The sequence below is a fragment of the Balaenoptera ricei genome, chromosome 14 (genome assembly GCF_028023285.1).
Source record: "Balaenoptera ricei isolate mBalRic1 chromosome 14, mBalRic1.hap2, whole genome shotgun sequence".
NCBI classification, from domain to species: domain Eukaryota; kingdom Metazoa; phylum Chordata; class Mammalia; order Artiodactyla; family Balaenopteridae; genus Balaenoptera; species Balaenoptera ricei.
This window is the reverse complement of record NC_082652.1, coordinates 40,788,701-40,813,789: the sequence shown is the minus strand read 5'-3', so window position 1 is coordinate 40,813,789 and position 25,089 is coordinate 40,788,701. Positions and strand designations below refer to the sequence as shown.

At 40.4% G+C, this 25,089-nt stretch overlaps 1 protein-coding gene and 1 non-coding gene across 9 annotated transcripts in view; both read right to left on the bottom strand.

Annotated features, from left to right (window-relative positions):
- LAMA3 (laminin subunit alpha 3) overlaps positions 1-25,089 on the bottom strand; it is a 241,734-nt gene that overhangs the window by 41,733 nt on the left and 174,912 nt on the right. For 5 of the 8 annotated variants that reach the window (XM_059895307.1, XM_059895308.1, XM_059895310.1 and 2 more), the window contains 13 exons: positions 24,267-24,347; positions 17,591-17,697; positions 14,687-14,737; positions 13,623-13,774; positions 8,520-8,630; positions 8,294-8,405; positions 7,911-8,078; positions 6,266-6,462; positions 4,948-5,064; positions 3,807-3,961; positions 3,386-3,527; positions 2,439-2,541; positions 23-139 (listed from right to left, as the gene is read on the bottom strand). In XM_059895307.1, the coding sequence (XP_059751290.1) occupies positions 23-139; positions 2,439-2,541; positions 3,386-3,527; positions 3,807-3,961; positions 4,948-5,064; positions 6,266-6,462; positions 7,911-8,078; positions 8,294-8,405; positions 8,520-8,630; positions 13,623-13,774; positions 14,687-14,737; positions 17,591-17,697; positions 24,267-24,347 (1,613 nt within the window). Of the gene's footprint in view, positions 1-22; positions 140-2,438; positions 2,542-3,385; positions 3,528-3,806; positions 3,962-4,947; positions 5,065-6,265; positions 6,477-6,558; positions 6,755-7,910; positions 8,079-8,293; positions 8,406-8,519; positions 8,631-13,622; positions 13,775-14,686; positions 14,738-17,590; positions 17,698-24,266; positions 24,348-25,089 lie in introns of those variants that run through there. The other 3 variants (XM_059895309.1, XR_009497350.1, XM_059895312.1) reach the window with 3 other exon arrangements.
- Positions 19,267-19,339, bottom strand: TRNAR-CCU (transfer RNA arginine (anticodon CCU)). The gene has a single exon. It is a non-coding gene; the product is annotated as a tRNA-Arg (tRNA).

Here is a 25,089-nt window from a genome sequence, read left to right as displayed (position 1 = left end):
AGTGGGTTAGGGAACTGCTGACCTCTCTGTATCCCACGAAGATCATCGCGGATGGTCGTGAGATTGGTGTCTACCAGCCCTCTCTGAATGGTCATAATTTTCAGAGTTTGCTGCAGGTTGTTGAGAGCCGGATTGATTTCTAAAATAAAATAAAGCAGCAAGAGGCAATTACCCTAAAGATCTTGATCCTCCGTGTTGGTATTGGTGACCCCTGAAGTAGCCAAGGTCTGCACAGCATTGAGCAGACCTGCATCTTAGGAGTCATCCCCGAGATGCCCACTGCATGCACCTAGACCCACAGGTCCTCCAGTTACAGAGGCCAGGAGCATACAGAGCCTGTGGTACCAGGCTCCTTGGAAATGCACATGAGGAAAGGGAGAGGCGTAATAACTCAGAGGGAGGCTTAACTTCCACTCTGCTCAGGGCTAAAGTCTCTGCTTAGCAAAGAAAAGGGATGTGTCTGTCTTGTTCGCTGCTGTGTCCCAGCACATAGTGCCATGTCTGGCACTCACTGGGGCTTAATGTTAGTATGTATTTATGGAACAAATGAATGAATGAACAAATGAATGAATAATGCATAAGGGATGCCCCTTCAGTCAAAAGTACAGTAAAGGAGTGTTGTTAAGAGAGACTCACTGAAGCAAACTCACACACACAGTAGGCATTGTTTCTGCTCATTTCCAAACTAACAAATTTAAGGACACTTAGTGAAAGGAACAGAGTTCATAGACATTCCTAGCTGATAATATTGCCACTTTGGGGTCATGGAAAATGACCAGTGAATGCTTTAAGATCAAGTTGATGATATATGGCTTAAACTGTGATTCCAGGACTGGTTTAAATAACAATGTAGTTAGTATCCTAATCCTTTTTTTTTTAAGCTCATATGCATGCATGCATGCATTCATTCATTTATTTATTTATTTATTGGCTGCGTTGGGTCTTCGTTGCTGCCCGTGGGCTTTCTCTAGTTGCAGCGAGGGGGGCTACTCTTCGTTGCCGTGCGTGGTCTTCTCACCGCAGTGGCTTCTCTTGTTGTGGAGCACGGGCTCTAGGCACGTGGGCTTCAGTAGTTGTGGCACGTGGGCTCAGTAGTTGTGGCTCGTGGGCTCTAGAGCACAGGCTCAGTAGTTGTGGCACACGGGCTTAGTTGCTCCGCAGCATGTGGGATCTTCCTGGATCAGGACTCGAACCCGTGTCCCCTGCATTGGCAGGCAGATTCTCAACCACTGGGCTGCCAGGGAAGTCCAGTATCCTAATACTTTTAAAAACACATATCTTCACCTCTTAGCTCAAATTTTATAAAGAGAGCAGATGTCATACCAGGAAATTTTAATTTTTGAAATTTGCTAGACAAATGACTATATATTGTTTTGTATTTTCTTTTTCCTGTTTTCATATTTATTTTTCATTTTCATTTTTAAAAATGAAAAAAGATAAATAAATAAATGTATTTATTTACTGGTAGAAGGCATCTAACTGCTTTGAAAGGATGAAGAAGGTAAATGAGGGCTATGAGCTTGGATGGCTGCTCAGCTATGAATGACCACAGGAGACCAGAGAAAATCAAGACACAGCATTTTCTGAACACAGGAATTTGGTGAGATCGAGAGAGTTTAATTATTTTTAAAAAAATCAAATTAAATAAGTAGAAAAATTTCAAAAACAAAAATTTAACAACCTTCATGCTCCATAGTGGTAGTGATTTTTGGTACTTTCAGTTGCTAAGATTTTAGGGCTTAAGAAATTTTGAAGCAGTTGCTCTAATGACCTGAAACTAATTACCTGGGCCTTAAGTAAGAAAGCAGCACTGGGGCTTCCCTGGTGGCGCAGTGGTTGAGAATCTGCCTGCCAATGCAGGGGACACGGGTTCGAGCCCTGGTCTGGGAAGATCCCACATGCCCGCGGAGCAACTGGGCCCGTGAGCCACAACTACTGAGCCTGCGCGTCTGGAGCCTGTGCTCCACAACAAGAGAGGCCGCGATAGTGAGAGGCCCGCGCACCGCGATGAAGAGTGGCCCCCATTTGCCACAACTAGAGAAAGCCCTCGCACAGGAACGAAGACCCAACACAGCCATAAATAAATAAATAAATAAATAAAATAAACCCAAAGTTTAAAAAAAAAAAAAAAAGAAAGCAGCACTGTACACACCTCAATGCTATGTGGGTCCACATGGGATTAAACTAAGAATCCCCTCCCCCAAACCCAAGGCCAGGCCCAAACAGGTCTCAAGATTTACTTAGATTTATGAGGTTCTAGTTAATTTGGTATATGTTAGAATATTGGGTAGAAACATCCCGGCTGTGAGTTTGCAAAGCATCATTTGCATGGACACTGAGATTCAAGAAGTGCGTTTGCTTCTAGGGCTGCCTCTCCTGGTCTCATAGGTTGTTTCCAAGTCTTTGACTATCCCAGCCTCCACCCTAACCCTCAATACCTTGCTGTAGCTTCTTCTGGGTTATCTTGGCTTCATTTAACAGTTTATCGCTGTTGGAACTCAGGGTTTTAGCTTTTCTTGGAACATCTTCCTTTATCACTGTCTGAAAGCAAAGTGTTTATCAGCTTGAAATGTGATACACCTTAGGAAATATAGTGTAAGAGTTTTCATCCTACCCCAAAGCCCTTATCTTTAATCTTTAAAGAATGAGGTTAGAAGGTAAGGAGGAGGCTTAAAAAGACTGTTCCTTAAAAGATACAGTCAGGGCTCTAAGAAGACATCTGTGGCTTGGGGAGGCGGACCCATCTCTGCTGATATAATGACAAATTGTGTGACACCTTCTCATTTTCTCACTGTCACTTGTACAATACCCTCTGCAGTAATGGAGGACAGAGATGAAATGCTTTTAGGCTTTTAATCTTCAGGAGATAAAAATCTTCAACCTTCCGAGGTCTGTCCCCTAATTCTCTCATAGTTAATAATTTGTTCTTTATTTTTAGATATAGGAATATTATATGATGCATTTAAGATCCCATAGGACTCCACAGACATGCCCAGGTGTAAGACAAATGACAGGAAATAAATGGTTATAAAATTGTGTACAAAAATTTCTCTTCTTTGGTAAATGTTAATACTCAATACTCAGTCACAGCATAAAAACATACCTGGTAAGAAGCAGGGTATAATACTTTCACGGTTCAAAATCAATAATCAGTGTGATTTCTATCTGGTTTTACAAATGATTTTTAAAAGTGGGCTACATTTATCAAACAGCCAAGTATATACAGAAATGACTTATATCTAGAGCAAGTTCGAGTCTATTCTATATAACAAATTCTGGTCTAAAATAATGCTTTTTTTCTATTCCTTGGTGCACACAGAAAGAAGATAGGAAAATGAGTCGTCTCCAGAGTGCCTGGAGAGAAGGTGCCAGCGCAGGTGCTCACCTGGAGGGCAGCCTCAGACGCGCTGGTGGCCTTGTCTGCTGCATCCTCGGCTGCTTTGATGGCACTGAGGATGTTCTCATAGGCGGTGGCAGCGTCCACGGCACAGCGTACCAGCTCATCCCCACTAGTGTTCCTCTTGATCCTAGAAAATGGCACAGGAGAGGGCTTCAGCGGCCCCCCTGCCTGCGGCTGAGCCCCCTAACCTCCCCATTCATTTGACAGATGGAGGCTTGGGGCTGCAGGCTCTGCAGCTCTGCCCCAAAGATGCAGCTGGGAATCAGGCCCCTGCGGCTGGTCGGGCTCGGACCTGGGCCCTGGGTGCCGCCCTCCACCCTGGTCTGGAGACCCCACTCCCCCTGAGAGGCCTTCCCACCAGGCTCCAGCGGCCCCTGCAGTTAGACCCGCCAGGCCGGCCACTCACTCCTCCAGCTGCCTCGCCAGCTCCTGTAAAGACTGCGCATGCTTCTCTGCCTCCCCCACCAGGGATGCTTTACTGGACGATTTGGAAAGTTCTCTCACTTTGTCACTTAGTTCGTGTCTTGCTTCATTTAAAGTGACAGCTAGTTTTTCAAATTCCTGTATTTTCCAAGTAAACAAGAGGTAGTGTCAACTTAAGCAAAGCATGTATATGCCATCTTCTTGACCTCTGTCGTAAATGACGTTTCCAGGAAGCAACAATGAGAAACTGTTTTCTGAGCCCACTCACCACACCAATTACTCCTTGGTTACTTGAGATATTGACACTGATAATATTCTCCCAAGTTTTACCACCATTTTGAACATTTTCCATATGGTGGGTACCCACTTTGATAAATTTTATAAAAGCTCATTATTATCATTAGTGTATAGTTGTACTAAACCAAAATACCTTTTTTCTGATTTAGAAATAGCAATAATAAAAGATATTTTCAAAATGACCCATGGGCTGCTAAGAAATGTTGTCAATCTTTTACCAGTCCTAAATGTCTTCTGTTAATAATGTATGCCTGATATTTTATTTTATTTTATTTTTTAATTGTTTTTCAGCTTTACTGAGGTATAATTGACATACGATTGTATGAAGTGCACAAAGTGATGATTTGATATACGCATACATTGTGAAAGGATTCCCCCACTCACTGAGTTAACACATCAATCAGCTCATATTTTATCCTCTTAACTTTTTTGGGAGTGGGGGTGAGAACATTTAAATTCTCTTTTAGCAAATTTCAAGTATACAATATAGTGTTATTAACTAGAGTCATATTGCTTTACATTAGATCCTCAGACCTTATTCATCATCTTAGAGATGAAAATGATATTTTAAAAATAGCACCACATTTTTTTTGTTATCACAAAAGTAACATTCACTCACTGCAGGCAAATTAGATAATAGAGACAGATATAAAGAAGATACATCATTCACCCCTCCCCCAAGGGACAACCACTCTTAACATTCTGGTATATTTTCTTCCATCTAAAAGACATATACTGGAGAAAAAATTGGTTAGCGGATCTCATAGTTTCCTCGAAACATAAATCAAATGCTTTCCAATTTTCTAGAGAACAAGTTTTGCCTCTACCTCATGGCTTTTACTCATCAGCTGCAAGGCAACATTAGTTTGTAGTAAGGAAGAGTCTGCGGCAGCTAGATGCTTGGTGAAGTCACTCTGGAGGGAATTCATTTCTTTAACTTGTCTCTGGAGAGAATAAAAAGAATGTCTGTGAGCTTCATTATATATTGTCAGAAGGCACAGGCATATTTATTGGACAACAGCATAGAAGCAATTTCAGGGTCAGAATGTCTTCTTGCACTTAAAGGTCATCTAGGAAACTCCAAAGCCATGAGACATCAGTTCAATTTGCTGTGTAGGTGTGTTGTCATAGTTTCCACAGACAACATGCCAATGAAACAATCGTTGTCACATTGGAGAAGGTTTCTACACTGGGGTCAACCAGGCCCATGAGGTGGATGTATAATTAAGCTCTGGCTAGTGGATCAGAACGAGGGGTTTTAACTAAGGAAATCAGCACCAACCATCAGCACACTCTACATGCCGGTCCCAACGAAGACGTTGGGACACTTCAATAAGGAAACACACAGGACTTTAGGATGCCAGGGTGAAGGCTGCCAGAGTTCAGGGACCCATAAAATTGGATCCTGCTCCCTTCCCCTTGGCAAAATCAGTGACTTCCAACAGAGGTGTTACTACCTGAAGAGTCTTTGGGAGTTAACCATATTACCATCTGCGAAGATATTAGTCATTGTCTTTTACGAAATTCCTGGGTTTTTTTGGGGAGGGGGTGTTCAGTCCTATGTTATTCCACTTTGATCTTACTGTCATTTCATAGCCCCTCACACTTTTGTTGTTGTTTTAGCCTACAGTGTTCACCACTGAAATACACACTATAGAATTCGAGCTTTAAATTCTCATTGCAACTCCTGCATGTGGCCTGTATTTTGACTTATTTCCTATAAAGCAAGTAATGGCTTAAAATGCCTTTGCTGGTGATTCTGATAATGATGTTTACATATATGTAACACAAACTTTTTATGTTACACAAAAAGTCAGTTATTTAAAGCATACATTGTACACTTCGAATTAATTATAACAATATTAATTTCTCACCTATTTGGCAGCATTATTGGTCCAGCACTCTATCAGCCAGGGGTGGGGGTGAAGTGATTTGCTCTACTTTCTCTGTGGTTTAAGTTCAGAAACTTTCTGGCCGCTGAGGGGTAGCAACTACTTTGATTTTGCATTTAATGCCTCGCTCCTATTTGATTAGGGCTTCCCGTAAAGACAGCTGCTTGGCTCTGCCACTTTATTAACGATAAAGATTCCTGTTCCCTCATCCTTGTCATTAACCAAACCGTGCAGATTCTGACCGTGACCTCACCTTGATGGATTCCAAAGCCCTCTCGTTTTCTCGGTTGAGGCCGGTGGCCTGCTTTGCTTGGGCACTGGCCTCCTGTAGAGCGGCACGGAGGTCACTGAGTTTGGCTTCGTAGTCATTTAAAGAATCTCGTATATTCTTAACAAGCCCATTGTTCTCCACCTGGTGGTTTTCCAGCCAGCTCCTTATCCGAATCAGCACTGTAATACATCACCTTTTTGTTTTCCACTTGAGACATGAGTACATTGGAAGCTAACTTATAAAGACTACAGAAGGAGAATTGAGTTTCTACTCACTTCATGGTTTTCCTTGAACTTGCAAGGGAACAGGAAAGGAAACTAGCATTTATGTTATGTTATGCACACACTGTCTCATTTAACTTTCGTGACAACCACATGAAAACAGTAATTATCATCCTCGTGTTTCAGATAGGAAAATGGATGGCCTGAGAAATTGGGTGACAAGGTTTCAGTCTTGGGACTTGAACTTGACCTGCAGAGCACAAAGCACATGCTCCTTCTACTAACTGTCTCCTTGCAGCTCAAAGCCAAGGCTAATATTAAATTTAAACAATACAAATGCTAAAAGAGAACTGCTACTATCTGTAACCACTGATACATCATTTTACTAGAGAATAAAGGTCAGTATTTGGAAAAATATACACCAAATTATTATTTCTTACAGTTTTGAGCTAACGAGGCTTTTTCCCTAACCCAAACCTTTAGATATATTCAGTCAATTTCTAGTATATTCATTTTGGGAGGTAACAGTAGTGCTAATATCAATGTATGATTCAAAACCTCAATGGTGATAAGGTGACCATTAAAAATGATATGAGAGAGCTGAGTGGAGATGAATGAAAGAAGAATGAAAATGCAGTTAAAAAGGAACAAGAGGTATCAGTGTCTAATATCCAAGAAGAAACTTTTTTTTTTTTGCATGATGGTATGATATTCTATTCTATGGATAAAGAAGATGTGGTACATATATACAATGGAATATTACTCAGCCTTTAAAAAGAATGAAATAATGCCATTTGCAGCAATATCGGTGGACCTAGAAATTATCATAATAAGCAAAGTAAGCCAAACAAAGACAAATACCATATGATATCACTTATATGTGGAATCTAAAATATGACATAAATGAACATATCTATGAAAAAGAAGCAGACTCACAGACATAGAGGAGACTTGTGATTGCCAAGGAGTGGGGAGGGAGGGAAGGATTGAGAGTCTGGGATTGGTAGACGTAAACTATTATACATAGAACAGATAAACAACAAGGTCCTACTGTAGAGTACAGGGAACTATATTCAATATCTTGTGATAAACTATAATGGAAAATAACGTGAAAAAGAATGTATATATATGTATAACTGAAATCACTTTGAGGTACAGCAGAAATTAACACAACATTGTAAATCAACTATACTTCAATAAATTAAAAAAAAAAATGTTGTTCTGTCCTATGGCTTCTCAGTAATCTGAAGGGGCCACCTATTTTCACCACATGATCCTCTACCAGTAATACACGCTGAAAAGACGAGCCCCTCCACCTGGCACCGGTGACTAGATATTGCACTCTGCACACTGTATTTCAAACCAATTAGAACGGATTGCATGCAAGAATTTGGGAGGGTCCTTACAAAGCTGAGCCTCTTTTTTTTCAGCTTCTGCTTCCCTCAGGTTCTTCCCAAAGTTGCGGTTCCTCAGTTCCCTCAACATGCGCTCCGCTTCCGCCAGCTTTCTGGAAAAATCATCCAAAGGCAAGTTGTTTCCTTCTCCTTCTGTCCCAGAGATCTGCTTCACAAGAACTGGAAAACATCAAGCAGTTTATTAAACTGGGAATTCTGGACTCCAGCAGACTACTAAAAAAAAAAAAATTGGCCGAGATTTTTATGGAGGGTTCATATTGGTTTTTTAAGTATCACTACAGGCTCTTTTTCATAATGTTGAACTCTTTCTTTGTACCACAAAGGCTACAAAGTAATATGAAAGATGTTTAATTGGGCTGAGTAACTCTTCTTACTGTGCACATTCCGGATGACATTTTTAATCTTCGTGTCCAGCTCTTTGGCGCTTTGGGTTGTCCGATCAACATTGTTATATAATGTTTGAGCTTTTCTGGAATTTATTTGAACCTATATGAAAAACAAATTGATGAGCAACAAATTAAGTTGATGGGAGGAAAAAACTAACAATATTCTGAAAGCAAAGAAAAAAAAAAAGTTAATGTTATTGACCTAACACATTACCTTTTCTTGCAAAGTTTCAAATTCGTGATTCAAGTTACTCAGTTCTTTTTCCAGGCCACCCAGTTTTGATTTATGATTTGAAATGGTGGAATGGTAGCTGAGCAACTGGCTCTAAAAGTAAAATACAAAGTTAATCTCACTTTAGAGTAGAAATTTGGAGGGAAGTCTTACCAACTTGGTAAACCTGGTGATGATGTGAAAAGATTCATTTAGCAAGACCAATGCTGATCCTTAGGAAAAAAAATACGGTTCTTTGAAATAGGCCACATGAAGAATAAATTTCTGATGTAAGTTGTGATATGGCTCTAAAATAAAGTAGTAAAATTTAAAAACATGAAGAGACAAGAGATACTTTACTTGAATTAACGATCTAACCTTATAGAAATGAGGGTGATGCCACTTACATGATGTATTAAGGTTTAGATTCTATTATAAAGAATTGTTCAGTTATTTTTAACCTATATGTTACCTGATAATACTAAAAAGAAGTGCCTATGGCTACTCTATTCACGGACTCATTAGATTCAAAGAATTATAGAGCAGGAGAGAAATTTGTAGCTCATTTAATTGAATACCCTTATTCAATATGAAAAAAAAATGAGAAAACAGAAGCCCAAAGAAGTTGGGTGACCCATCCATGCCACAGCAGTACACGTGATTACTAATTGCTTCAGGACTCAAATCCTGGTCCCCTGTCCTTTTTGGGGAACTAAACAGCCTCATTACTTTTAGAGGGTGACATTGCCTCATATAATATCTAGAGTAGTAAATATTTTCAATTTTGGGGAAAAAATATGTTAATACCTTGAGAATTTTTACAAGAAAAAGCAAAATTATCATCTCTATTTGCACACGAGAACCAGCGTTGGGTAAAAGAGCACAGGCTTTCCAGCTCAGGTCCACACCCTAGGTTCACCACTTAATAGATAAGCTCACTGGGCCTTATCTCCTTCATCTGTATATTGCTGATTATAATATTAAGCTGCTGGGTTGTTTTCAGTGGTAAGTGGGCTAATGCATTATAAAATGTCACATACATACGACTGTTCAAAAAATTAGTTGCCTTCTCATACATATTCCTACTGAATTTTCATAGTGTTTGTGTGATGTTGCAAGAAGATAGTTCTATTTTAATTTTGCTGTAGGTAAATGAGGCACATCATTCTAAAGAGTGTTAGTAGAAGTATAAGAAGTAAGAAGTATAGTGGGTAAAGCATGGTCTTTAGAATTTCATCTTGTGTATGAATAACGGTTGACAATCAATCACCCTACTTTCAAAACCCTCACCAATTCCAGACATCAGAGGTTACAGAGAACAAAATTATCTGTTGGATTTTTTTTACACTTTCCTCAAGTTCATACAAATCTATAAAAACAGACTGACATTTTCCTGAGTAGATATTCTTCTATTTTGTCAAAAAAAGGTTACAATTTTCTGTGACTTTCTACATTCACAGAGCAGGTTAACACATGTAGATTTTATTAATTCTGTTTTATTATAATCTGCACTAGGGGACAAACTGGAATTTATGCAACAATGTCCTGACTGTTTCAGATGTTTTATTTTTAATTTTTGCAGACAGGAAGACAAAAGTCATTCTTACCTTTGCTCCCCTTTCTGTAATGCATCTTTTTATTCTCAGCCTGTTTTTAAGTATGTCAACTTATTTTTGTTTTTAAAGCAATTAATTAATGGTGGGCTTTAGTGAGACTTTTATTCTGTATCCTGCTTGGAATTCACAGGACTTCTTAGAGCTGTGAGTTAATAGCTTAGCCTCAAAATTGGAACATTTTCTACCGTTAAATGCACAAATATTTTTCTGCCCCTTACTCACTTCTTTTTTCTTCAGTGACAACAATTACATATAGGTTTGGTGACTTGATGTTGTCCCACAGGTCAATGAGGCTCTTTCTGTTTTTGTTCGTTTGATTTTTTAAAAGCTTTACTGAGGTATAACTGACATACAACAAAAGGCACGTGTTTGAAGTACACAATTTGATATGTTTTGACACATGACCCATGAAATTATCTCCACAATTAAGATAAGAAACATTTCCTCATGCCCCTTGTAACCCCTCCCCCCGATTCTCCCTGACACTTCCTTCCCCATCACCAGGAACAAACACTATTAGATTACTTTTCATTTTCTAGAACTGTGCACAACTTATGATTGTCACACATAAACACACACACTCATTAGGATATGAACTTTTCTTGGTCTGGCTTCTTTCAGTCAGAGTAATTATTCTGAGATTCACCCATGCATCAGTAGTTCATTACAATTTATTGCAAACTAGTATTCCACTTTGTAGATGTACAGCCATTTATTTATGCCTTCACCTGCTGACAGACTTTTGGGATGTTTCTGATTTTTGCTTATTGCAAATAAAGCTGCCAAAAAAAAAAAAAAAAGGAATTTCACCTTGGCTTGAATTCTTCTGGAACCACCACATACTTGCTGTGTGATTGAAGGCAAGTTACTTAGCTTTTACAGACCTGTTAAATAAAAATAACACTATTTTCCTCATAGGATGTTGTGAGACGTAAGGAAAGCACTTAGCACAGAGCCTGGCACATAGGATGGATACCAAAATGTTGGTTTCCTTCCCTTCATTGAAAAAATGCAGGGTTGGGGCTTCCCTGGTGGCGCAGTGGTTGAGAATCTGCCTGTCAATGCAGGGGACACGGGTTCGAGCCCTGGTCTGGGAGGATCCCACATGCCGTGGAGCAACTGGGCCCGTGAGCCACAACTACTGAGCCTGCGCGTCTGGAGCCTGTGCTCCGCAACGGGAGAGGCCGCCATAGTGAGAGGCCCGCGCACCGCGATGAAGAGTGGCCCCCGCTTGCCACAACTAGGGAAAGCCCTTGCACAGAAACGAAGACCCAACACAGCCATAAATAAATAAATAAACAAATATTTTAAAAAAAAATGCAGGGTTGTACTGATGACATCAAAGTAACCCAAGTGGCTTTTCTTTTTCTCTGAAAACATACTTTCCCCCCTCCTCTCCATATTAAGCCTGCAAACCATGCACTAAAATTACCCTAATGGGATGGAAAAGAACCAGTTTTCTAGCATTAGTTTTTGCTGTATGTACTCAACCATAGCCACTAATGGTTTACAATCAGCCCTCGTTCCAAAAGCACTTATTAAACGTTCCCCAAACCCTCTTTCACTATGTCAAGTTTAGGGTTTATCTCATCTACTGATTTATTTTACTTTGAGTATATTTTTTCATTTCCACGAGTTTTACTGAGATCTTGTCATATTTACCTCTTCTTGTTTGGTTTCTGGTGTTGTAAATTTTTTTCTAATTTCTTGCTCCTTCTACTGGATGTTATTCTTTAAAGTAATTTTCAGATTGTCCTATGATTTTCATTTTCTCTGAAGGGAACTCATCCCTTGACTGTTGCTTCTGCTGCATGTCTTTCTTATTACCTGTCTGTTACAGTGTTTGCAGGCTCCTTCCGAGAGGGAGATTTCTTCTTCTCCCTGCACTCTCTGTGCCCTGTCCAGTGATCTTGTGGTCATCATCACTCCCACCCCAGACCCCCCCAGTCCAGGACCAGGCATTACATTGACAGCTTAGGACTTGCACATTATGGTGATAGTGAGAATGTCACATTTCAGCACAGATCCTGGTTTGTGAGTCTTGTCCACATCCTGGCTGCAAGGCTGTCCTTTCTTAGGTTCTCATACAGCCATTGCCCAACAATGGGAATTGGAAAGTTTCAAGGTTGCTTTTTCAGCCTCCATGTATAGGCAGAAGAGCCCCCGTTTTCCCCCCAGGGAGCCTGACTCTGGCCCGTGGGGCACTTTCGGCCCTAGTACTTCTTAGGATACCCTCTTGACCACCTTCTTTCCAACTGTACATAGTACATGCATGTTCTGAGCTGTGAAACAGACATCAACACACTTAAGAGAACTGGAATCATAAAGTATGTTCTCTGACCCCAAAAGAGTTAAACTAGAAATCAATAACAGAGAGTTATCTGGAAAATCCCCTATTCAGAAATTAAACAATACAGTTCTAGTCACAAGAGGAATGAGAAAATTTTTCTTTTTTCTTTGGCCACGCTGTGTGGCTTGTGGGATCTCAGTTCCCAACCAGGGATTGAACCCAGGCCACAGCAGTGAAAGCTCAGAATCCTAACCACTAGGCCACTAGGGAACTCCCTAGAAAACACAACATTTTAAAATGTGTGGAATACAGCTAAAGCAGTGCTTAGGGGAAAACTTATAGCACTAAATGCTTATATTAAGAAAGGTTTTGGATCAGTAAATAAGCTTTTATCTTAAGAAACTAGAAAATGAATGGCAAACTAAACCCAAAGCAAGCAGAAGGAAGAAAAGACATGGATAAGAACAGAAGTCAATGAAATTGAAAACTGAAAAACAGCAGAGAGAAATCAATGAAATAAAAAGATCAATAAAACTGATAAACCTCTAGCCAGAATAATCAAAAAAAGAGATAAGACACAAATGACCAACAACCAGAATGAATGAGAAAGCATCACTACAGATTTTGCAGATATTAAAAGGATAAGGAGAAATTATAAACAACTGTATTGCAATACATTTGGTAATTTAGATGAAATAGAAATATTGTTTGAAAGGCACAAACTACTAAATATCACTCAAGAAGAAATAGATAAATCCTAATTGTCCCATATCTATTTTTTAATTGATCTTATAGTTTAATTAAAAAAAAAACTTTCAACAAAGAAAATCTCAGGCCCACATGGCTTCACTGGAAAATTCCATCAAACATTTAAAGAAGAATTAATAACAACCGTACTCAAATTCGTACGAGTCTTCCGAATGCAAAACAGTGAGCTGAAGATTATGAGAAAAATGAGCCCAGAAGTATTCAGTACGTAAGGAATGTTCACTTAGAAGTGTTAGTTTTGTGTGTTCACTGGTACTTTTCACCAGTAAAAATCTAATCTTCATATCAGAGGAAGGAGGACAGCCCCCCTGAGCCTTAAGTGGAGTCAAGTTCCCCCCTTTCTCACGTGAGGAGTATTCGTTCACGCAGCATTTCTCTTCACCAAGTATCTGCTCTGGGCCAGGCATCATGCTGGACCCACAGGGTACTTACCCTCAGGTCCTTGGTCTGGGTCTCCAAGTGCCTCATCTGCTCCAGGGTCCCCACGCTGGCACTCAGGCCCTGCAGCTGAGACTTGACCAGGTGGAGCTCGTCCTCCATGGTGGCCAGGTCGTTCAAGAGCGTCATCACACAGCTGTCACAATCTGTGGGGGCCACAATCAAAGGCACATGTGCTGTGGGCTGGAGCCACAGGAATGCAAACAGAGCCCCAGGGCTGTGCCGCCCAGTTAATACACACATAGCCCATCGCAGGCAAAAATCACAATCCTGGACTTCTCCGGGAAAGATGCAGATTCTGAAAAAGGGAGATCTCTAGACAGGGGGCATTTGACAAAGAAATGGTGGAATGGGGAAAAAGGGTGAGGGCGGTCAAAAGGTACAAACTTCCAGTTATACGATAAGTAAGGTCTTGGGATGTAACGTACAGCACAGAGACTATAGTTAACGACACTGTATTACATATTTGAAAGTTGCTAGAAGAGTAGATCTTAAAAACTCTTAATGCAAGACAGAAAATTTGTAACTGTGTGAGGTGACGGAAGTTAACTAAGTTCATTGTGGTGATCATTTCACAACATATACATATATCAAATCATTATGTTATATACTTTAATACAACGTTGCATGTCAATTATATCTCAATAAAACTGGGCAAAAAAAGAAATGGTGAATCTATTCAACTTGTTGCTTATTTTGTATGTGGGAAAAGAGTAATAAATAGTTTTTATTTATTGAGTGCTTGCTATTTACCAAGAATCATGATAAGGGATTTATAAGCATTTTTCCAACAGCTATATGAGGTTGGTATAGTTATTACCAACCTCAGTTTTACCATTTGACAAACGATGAAACCGAGGCTTGAAGAAGTAAGGTCATTTGCACGAGGTCATACAGATTTTAGCTGACAGAGGCTGGATGTGACCCTAAGTAGCCCTCCTTCCGCCACCTCCCACCACTGCTTTCCCAGACTCGAAACTGCATGTCCCAGTGTAGGGCTCACGGATCTTAAGCTGAACCCCACAACTTGGAAAAGAGGGGGCCCTTTCTCTTCTCACCGTCACATTCTTCTCCAGGGCCACCATCTTTGGGTTCTTGGTTTATGCAGTCTGAAATGAGGAGTAACCAGAGAAGACAGCGTTATTAAACTTACTCTTCATGTGCTTTTTAACTTGGCTTTCGGGAGAGCTAGTTTTGTGTTCAGTCACCCGACCACACAGCATTGCCGGCTCTTCCCTTTTCCCTCCCTCCTCAGTGCCATTGCTTGGGGAGCTGTCTCATCTCCCAGCAATCTTGCTACAGGAACTTCTCTTGTGGCCTCTCTGATTATATATTCAGTTTCTTCTCTACAAAGGGTCATGCCATTCTTATGAAATGAAAACTCTTAATCATTAGTGTTGTCCTCATTTGATAGCCTCCTATACAACTCCTGATGTCTCTTCTAATATCATTCAAGAACAGTCAGTAAACACTGAGCACCTTTGAGCATTCCCAGTGTGCCATGGCCCTGTGCTAGGGGCGGGAATACAAAAGTCTCTGCTGTCCTGTAGTTTAATGGTCCTATGGGGGAGACAGGCACATTTCACAACAGTGTGACAGATGCTGTAAGTGAGATATGCACACAAAGTTAGTGGGCCGACTCCACCACCTACCGCTCACATATGCTGAATAATGAGGTTCTCAGCTATAGACAGGAAAGCCTAATGGTCATCCCTGGACATTCTTTACTCCTCCCACTTCTACTCCTTTCCCCATACCATGCATTCTTACGCTGAAATGCCCTCTCATTTTCCTGTGAAAAATCATCTGACTTTATTAAAGGAAAACTCTAAGCTTGAAACTTTCCTAGACATGCTACATGGAGGCTTTCAGGTGTGTTCTCAGCAGTCACACCTTGTGTGTATACACATACGTTTTGAACCACATTTATTTTTAATTGTAAAAAAATATATAAGTTCACTATGGAAAATTTGGGAAAATCAGCAAAATGAGATAAAACATTATCCTTGATCCTACCACTCAAAGACAATAAGTGTCTCTTCACAGTATATTTGTAGACATTTTATTATATGTAATCATAGGTTTCTCTTACTCGTCCTTTTCAAAAAATCTTTTACTCACTCTTATATGTACATATAGCTGTGTCACTTTTATTTCCTCAATTAAACCGTAAATGCCTTACAGGCAGGAAACATGGTTTTATTTCCTTCACAAGCTCCTGCAAACACAATATACGGGGGACTTGGCTTATGAGGAGGATTGATTTATCAGTGCAATTTTCTCAACAAGTTTGAGTTTTGACCACCAAGGAATCTGTACGTTATTAATTGAAAGAAAGAATGAAAAAGAGGGGAAAAAGCTCACAGGAACAAACGTGTCTCACATGTGAGCATTTCCTTCCATTTCTAGAACAAATAGTTCCCATCCTCATTTTAGGTTGGTTACTTTTGTTATTAGAAAAGGCATTCATCTCACGAGTACGATGTGTCTGATGTCGAAACTTCTCCTGAACACCTCCAGTGACAGTAGAACTCACCTCCTTTTAAACCAGTCCTTCTCATCTTTAAGCATTTGACACTTCTTCTTCAGAATGATTTAAAATAGATCTCCCTCTAGCTTCCACTCCTGGATGTCAGTTCTCCATACCTTAAGCCACACAGAACAAGACCCACCCTTCTCCCACACATGTGCCTTTCAGATCCGTCCTTTCCAAGTCTCCTTTCCACCGTCCTGGTCTGTCAGTCCTTCCTCATGTCACAGAGCTCCAAGTCCCTTCACAGCCTCACCTTCTTTCTGAACAAACTTGTAGCTTGTCTATTGCCTTGTAAAGACACGGGCCCCTCGTGGGGACTTGCATGGGCAGCGGACCAGGGAACAATGGCAGGCCACCTGGTTTTGCACACTAGAACTCAGTGGAGATAGTACAAGGCGTCTAAGGGGCCACGTTACCCTCTTGATTCATATTGAACTCACTGCTGACTGAAACCTTAGCCACGTCTCATTTATCACAAACTTTTTTTTTTTTCCATTCAACTATAGGACCGACTGCATGCTTACCGCAACATAATTTTGTCTGGTTAGAACTGGCTCCTCATTCCAGGCTGTTGAGGCCCTATTTTATTCTAAATGTGTCATAGGAGGCATTTGCTAGCTCCTCCAACTTTGTGTCACCTGATAACTGGGTGGGCAGGCCTTCTATACTTCCATTCAAGTCAACGATGTTGAACAAGACGGAGCCCAGATGAAGCCCCAAACGTGACAACAGACACCTCGTTCTAGACCAATAAGGCTCCATTTACTCTGCATTCCTTTGGGAACAGTCACTTGAATGGATCTAATCCACACATCCAGGGTTTAGTTCTTCATCTTGTCTATAAGATGAGAGATTTTATCTAAGGATTTGGCATTGCACTATATCAATGGCATTTTCCTGATAAACCACATTAATATTCTCCATCAAAGAAGGACGTGGAGAGTCTTCCTGTTTTTCCAACTTCCTTTTTTTCCTAATGAACCTATACTAACTCCCAGTTAATGTTTTTTCCTTGGTATGTAAAATCCATCTCAATTATACACCCACATCCTAGAACAGTTATTGCTTTAAGAGAAAGAGCACTCTGACTTCTTCAGATACATACACGAAGGAAGCTGATGAAATGATTACCTTATAATGTCAAAGGGAGATCTCAGCAAAAATCACCAAAATAGGGTCTGAAATTATTTTGGCTATAATTAGTGAAGTTTTAAAAACAATTTACCTAAAAAAAAAAACCTACTTGAAGTAAGTTATTCACCAAACCTGTGAATACTACCTAAGCATTCCCAACTTTGTCAAAACAAGGGGACAACTTGTTAGCTGGAATTGTGTGTGTGTTTGCTGAAAATGCTTGCTTGGCTTCTTTGCCAGCTATTTTATACCAGTTTGATAAAGGTAGGTTAACAGAGGTGTGAGTCGATCTTACCTCCCGTCAGGGGGTCACAACTGCCCAAATGGCCGTTGCTGTTACAGCTGCATGGTTGGCAGCTGCCTCCAAATTTCTGGGGATTTCCAAAATATCCTGGTGCACACCTACACAGAATACAGAAAAAGAGGGGAAACACCCAAAGGGCTCATCATTTATTCCACCCAATTTCTCAACTTCTAGCTCCCTGTTTGGGATATTGTAACCCTATGAGAGGAAGGGCTGACATAGATTTGCAAGAGTGAATGTGTCTCAGTACAGAACCATTTATGACTTGAATGAGAATGGTGAGGAGGGGGAGGCAGGCAGAGGTTGCTCCCTTCCTCCTTGACACCCCAGATGACAAGGTCCTCAATCATCCCAACAGCCAAATGGCAGGTGAACAAAATGCATACAGGAGCCAGTGGTTTGACCAATACGGAAATCAGGGGTGGGTGAATTTTACGCAAGAGTTGTGTTCCTGAAGATATCACACAAATACACACTGCTTAATTTATGCCTAATTTCCTCAAAGAAAAAAATTAAAGTAAAATTCATATAATTTCAATATTTTGCATAAAGGGGGATTTTATTAATATTTCCTATTGCATATTTCAAGTCTGCATAATTCACATTTATTTGCTCTAATTGCTACAGTGATGTACATAAGGGGCTTAAACAACTGAGCAGTTACAACTGCCACCTTGGCCTGAGCCTTTATTATTCTAGATGATTTAGTAATGAGAATTCAGTTCCTTATTTATAAGGTAAAAGATCATATTTCCTTGATTGTGAGTTTCTGTTTTCTTCAAAAAATAACACAGGGCTTCCCTGGTGGCGCAGTGGTTAAGAATCTGCCTGCCAGTGCAGGGGACACAGGTTCGAGCCCTGGTCCGGGAAGATCCCACATGCCACAGAGCAGCTAAGTCCGTGTGCCACAACTACCGAAGCCTGCAGGCCTAGAGCCCGTGCTCCGCAACAAGAGAAGCCACCGCAATGAGAAGCCCGCTCGCCGCAACTAGAGAAAGCCCACGCTCAGCAACGAAGACCCAACGCAGCCATAAATAAATAAATAAATAAATAAATAAATAATAAAATTTAAAAAAAAATAACACAAACACATGTTAATGTTTCTGGAACTGGGATGTAAACTAAAATATTTCTGTTCATTAGCAAAATTCCACTCCCACTCTATCCCCCACATATTGTCATTAAATTGATGTGTGTGTGGTGTTTTATCATCAATGGAATTGATAGAATCAAGGAAATATGGCATTTGACTTTCTCAAATTTAAGCTTTTCATCAAAGAACTTTGAGGCAATTTAAATATGCTTTACCAATGGATAAACTGGTGATATAGTGCAAAGGACACGGATTTTTTGTTTTGTTTTGTTTTTTGGGGTTTTTTTTTAACATCTTTATTGGAGTATAATTGCTTTACCAATGGATAAACTGGTGATATAGTGCAAAGGACACGGATTTTTTGTTTTGTTTTGTTTTTTGGGTTTTTTTTTTAACATCTTTATTGGAGTATAATTGCTTTACAATGGTGTGTTAGTTTCTGCTGTATAACAAAGTGAATGGGAGATACTTTTTTTTTTTTTAATATTTATTTATTTATTTTGGCTGCACCGGCTCTTAGTTGCAGCACGCAGGGTTGCGGATTTCTTAGTTGTGGCTGGCATGTGGGATCTAGTTCCCCGACCGGGGATCGAACCCGGGCCCCCTGCACTAGGAGCGCAGAGTCTTACCAACTGGACCACCGGGGAAGTCAGGACACAGGTTTTGAATCAGGAAGATCTGGCTAGATCTCCATCTCCACCACAGTCCATGTAATCTTGGGCTGTTATCTTGACCCCTCAAGCTTCCATTTCTTCATCTATTCCTCTTATGAAAATGTTAAGCTCCATGAGGATGTGGATTTTTTGGGGGGGGGGGCTGTTTTGCTCACTGATGCATCCCTAGCACCTGGGATAATGCCTGGACCCATATTAGGTGTCAGATATAAGTATATGCTGAATGAATGAATGAAAAATTGTACTAACAATACCTATTTTGGTGGATGGATATAAGATAAAAGATAATATAGTAAAGAATCTAGTACAATGCCTGCACATAGTAGACTTTCAGTAAAAGGTAGCTACTGCTACTTTAAGACATGATGAAATATTCATATATATGTACGTATGTATAATTGGTGTCATTTGGAATTCTACATTTCGGAAAATGGATAGGAAGCAGAAAACACATGTATTCCCTAATTATCAAGAAGGTAACTAAGCTGAGGTGGCTTATCCAAGTCTACTAAGCAGGTTGTCCTAATAATAGGGCTTTATTTGAAGTGACCGGCCCCATATTCTGCCTAACAAACCATGCTACGCAAAAGATCTCGGTTTAAAATACTTTTTCTTTAGATGTCTCACCTATATCTAAACTTTCTATGTAAAAGATACATAGTTACAAAATACCTAATTTAAAGTTACATAAATATTCAGGAAGTTTGATTCTGCTTCTTCCTTAATCTTGCAAAGCATTGGTTACCGATTATGAGAAATAACTGGTTCTTTTATTCACATTTTATGGTAGTGCTAAACACAATGGACTAAACTAAAACTTCCTGATTTCATAGATGACATTGGTACAGCAAATAAAGAGCAGACAGCACGTCTGTCATCTGTGGCTCTGAGTGGCCAAGGGAGAAATGTGTCCCAGAGCACGGGCTGAGGAGGGAAGCCTTTCCTATTCCCTCCCCACCTTTGCCCAGCTAGCTCCTGCATATATGCTGACTTTTCACCTTACTCTGTGCTTGTATTTATCATTGCATAGTTAACCACTCGTGCCAGATGACGCCTGGCAGCCTGGCACAGAGTGGATGCTCAATAAGTGTTAAGAAATGACAAAATTTGACATTAAAATGGCATTAAGCTGTGGAAAAGTTTTAGGAAAAAAAACAATAGCTTGCTTTCCTGAGACATCAAACTTAACACACCTAAGCAGAGAAAACTGTTAGTTAAGAATTTCCCTTTTCAAATCAGCTGCCTGTCAAATGGATGTCTCCTCCAGCCTGGTGCTGTTTTCCACTTCACTGTTTGTGCAGAACCATAAGGAGGATTAAATTAGGAAGCCTCTCCCAGGTGGGAGTCGCATAGCTTTTAGATCACGGAGCCTGGAAGACCCTCCCAAGCCCATTCCCCACCCCAGCTGTCCTTGCTGTCTCAGTGTAGCTGCCCCTTCCATCCCTCACCCGTCAGGGCTGGTTGATGCCCCTCCTGCTGCAGCCTGATTTAGCCCGGTTATGTTCTCTCTCTATTCTAACAGCTTATTTGTACCTCTGTCCACCACTAGACTGGAAACCCCTTGAGGGCAGAGTCTGTGCTCTGGTTGCTGATGTGTTTCTAATGCTTAGCACAGGGCCAGGCATATACTAGGATCTCCATCCATTTTTCATTGAAGGAAAGAATGAATAATAGATGTGAGGCAATTGTGGGCAATGTTCCTCCTGCAGAAATGAAAAATAGAAGAACTTTGAATTGCTCCTTTTTACCATAGGATAGTGTCCAGACCCTCAGCTGATGCCCATAACAAGGCACTGCCTCCTTCCACCCGTGGCAGGTACACTCTAGGCCCTTGGACTTTCTTGCATTACTTCCCTGACCTGAGCTGCCTTCCCCCTCCACCTCCCAGCTCCACTGGGTTCTATTCATCCCTCTGACCTACCTAAGTCCCACCTTGTCCATAAAATGTTTCAGATAACCCAGTCTAGAGTAGCCCTCCCTTACTATGAAATCCAGTTGAATTAATTTTGTTTTTGTTTTTTATTTTTAAGTAAAATTCTTCTAAAGTTATCCAGAAAAATAATATGCCAGAATGGTCCAGGAAAAAATTTAAATAAGGGTTACGAGGGGAGCCTTGCTTAACCAAATAGTCAAAGTCATTTTATAGTTTCAGAAATGATACAGAAGTGATAATGGCACAAGAACCAAATAAAATGTACAAAACAAATCCAAGTTCGTATAGAAATTTCGTACACATTTACAGGACTTCCCTGGTGGCGCAGTGGTTAAGAATCCGCCTGCCAATGCAGGGGACAGGGGTTCAAGCCCTGGTCCGGGAAGATCCCACATGCCGTGGAGCAACTAAGCCCATGCGCCACAACTACTGAGCCTGTGCTCTAGAGCCCGTGAGCCACAACTACTGAGCCACCTAGAGCCCATGCTCTGCAACAAGAGAAGTCATCACAATGAGAAGCCCGCGCTCCGCGCTCACCATAACTAGAAAAAGCCTGCGCGCGGCAACAAAGATCCAACACAGCCAAAAAAATAAATAAAAACTAAAATATAAAATAAAATCTGAAATCAAACCCTAATTAAAAAAAAGAAATTCTGTACACATTTAGCTTTAGTGAATTCAACTAAAGGTACTTAGCCAAAGAGGGATGAGAGGGTGAGAGCATGAGTGTAAGGGAAGAACAGCTGGAGTGACTGTCCCCATCACTCGGTGAGCACACGTCCTGCAGTGAGCGTGACATGAGAGATGTGAACCTGCTATTCCCCCAGCTGGTCTAGTTTCCCTGTGCCTCTCCTAGAGTGGCTGTTTCACCCTACAGAGCGTGGTTCTGGGTGTAACCAAATGACATGTGCATTTCATGCAACATGGCCCCTGTATTACTGAGACATGGGACACTGGGATACTCAAGGTTATGCCAGCTCCGGTCAATTTTTGCCTGACATGTAGACCCTAAATCTATCTGCCCTGTGAGATGCAATACCACAAAAAAGTTGAGGTTCCAAATTTTCACCAACATCAAGATTTGAATGTAAGAAATAAAATCAGAAAAGTACTAAAACAAAATATGCATAAACATTTAAATAACCTAAGCATGACACTAATGGCTGAAACCCTAAAGAATAAAAGAGTAGGTACAAATATAATAAAACTTAACTATTGCAGACCTAGACTTGACAAAACAAAACCAAAAAATGTACAAATGAAAAACAAAACTGAGAAGTATATTTGCAATATATAGTATGAAGCATTAGTTTCCTCTAAAAGATTTGTACAAATCAACAAAAAAATAAAAGAACATTCCACTAGAAAAAAATGGGTAAAAGACCTGGAAATCAATTTAAAAAAAAAGATTTATAAATGGTCAATAAGCACATGAAAAAATCCAATCTAATTATTACCAAAAAATGTAAAATAAAATGACATACAATGTTTCCCTATCAAACTGGCAATATTTTTAAAAAGTGAACAGTCTTAGTATCCACTGGAGGCAGGCAGTTGCTCTCTTGCTGCTAGTAGGATGGTAAACAGATACAATCTTTCTGGAGGGTAATTTTGCAAAATGTATCAAAAGCCTGAAAAATGTCCCTAGGCTTTGGCCCAAGGGATCGCTTCTATAATTACATCTTGAGGATTTATGTACACAAATATTTGGCTAAAAGGATTCACTTTTAGTGCTGCTTTGAATGGAAAACAGTAAAACTATTTCAAAGGCCAGTAGTGGGGGATTATGGAACTTCAGTGGAACTTCCTGGTCCTGACATGATGTTATCAATGAACACTTATTAATACGGAAATATACTACTAACATACTATTAGATGAGAAAACAAAACAGAAAGCAAAATAGGAATCTACCTTTTTCTTTTAAGAAACAGTCTATGCATGTAGAACTGATCTGTAAGAACATACAACAAGCACTGTAGGTGGGCAGGCATGAGCATAGGGCAGTTGCAGGGGTATGGTACATATTAGTTCTTTGCTCACCTGTATTACATCATTTCTATAATAATTATGTATTGATCTTATATTAAAGTTATTTTAAATTTTAAAATGTTATCCATATGATTCATTTGTTATACTGTTACTTTTCCAGATATATGTGTGCTCTCTTCCCCTCTAGATGACAAGTACCTTCTACAGCCTTCACTATACTTGTCAGTGCCCTGGGCATAGTAGCTAATCATGAAATACTGTTCAGGAAAAACTAAAGCTTGGCTCTGTGGCCCTTTATGATCAAGTATGTACTTTCCATTTTGTAACATGTATTCTTTTGTTTCACAAACACCTATTATATGAATAGTACCACACTAGGCACTAGGGGTTCAGAAATGAGTGAGACACAGGTTGTCCTGCAAGTGTTCATAATGTCGTGTGGGCATTAAGAGGGGTGTGTGTGCAGGAATATCTAGGGCTGCTGATATGTGTGCGTGTGTAGGAGTATGCAGAGTTGTACGTTTGTGTACAGGCAAGTAGGTATGTGTATACGTGGGGATAGGAGTATGTAGGGATGAGTTTATATGGCGGTACGAGTATATAGATACACGTTGGGGGGGGTATGTAGGGGTGTGCCTGGGAGTAGGGGTATGTAGGGGTATATATAGGTATATAGACGGGTGTTTGCTGGAGCGTATAGGACTATGACATATTGGACCTCGTTCTCAAATGGCTGAAACAGGTACAAAACAAGAAGGAGAAGGAAGTTAATGATTTACTAAGTGAGCAGGCTTGTATTTTTCCCAAGAGACTTTTTTCCAGCCTCAATGAAACCAGCAGCCCCAGCCCTAGCTCTGAGCCTCAACCCAGCAGAGCCCCACTTACAGCCAGGGTGCCTGCAGCAGCCTGCCGGAAGAGCCCACCCCTACCTGCAAGACGGGGGAGGAGAGAAGGGGTGGGGGAGGAGCGGCACCCACCTTTCGCATTGTGTTCCTGTGTATCCAGGTTTGCAGGAGCACTTCACCTTTCCCCCAGTCACAACACAGCCGGTGGCAAAACTTGAAGAAAGAGAGAAAAGCCCCAGTAAAAACATAAGCTGATAGACTTTACGCTCATTATTTTTTGCCACAAAGAACCTGACTTGCCTTAAGTGAAATTGGAAACCAAGTGTCTGGCTACCTTTTGTGTGAAGAAAATTTTGCCCATCAAGACTTGTAGAGATAATGATGAATGCCTTCAGCTGACATCAGGCAAATTTGGCTGAATAAGGACTGAAGGCATTTACTTGGTTTCAATTTTTGGCTTGGAGAAATACATTCCTTCCCTTAAGACAGAGTAAAGTAACACACTTTGGAAGAGATGATTAGGACAGCATTTTTCCAGAATTAACAAGGAAGGAATAAAACAAGTCTAGGCAGAAAAAAAAAGAACAGAGAGTTCTGATTCTTTAAAGAAAAAATTTTTTCTCCTTGTTTATTCTAGTTCTTTTATATTGGGCACAATCCCTTCTGGGAAGAAACAGTGGTAGGTGGGCCAGGCCCTCAGAACCTCAGAGGCGACTAAAACACAGAGCATGCTCAATGCCCAGGTATTTCTGTGGGCACAGCTGTTGGGGATTTCCACACTTTTCCACTCAGGCTGTTGGAATTTCAATTCCCTTTCAGTTCTTAACTGGTGTATTTTGAGAAGCTTCTTTAAAAAAAAAATTAAACGAAGAGACCATGAAAAAGTCTTGTTCCTTATGGAATGTCTGTGACTACTGAACATTACACTGACATAAATCTGAGGGGAAATAACTCC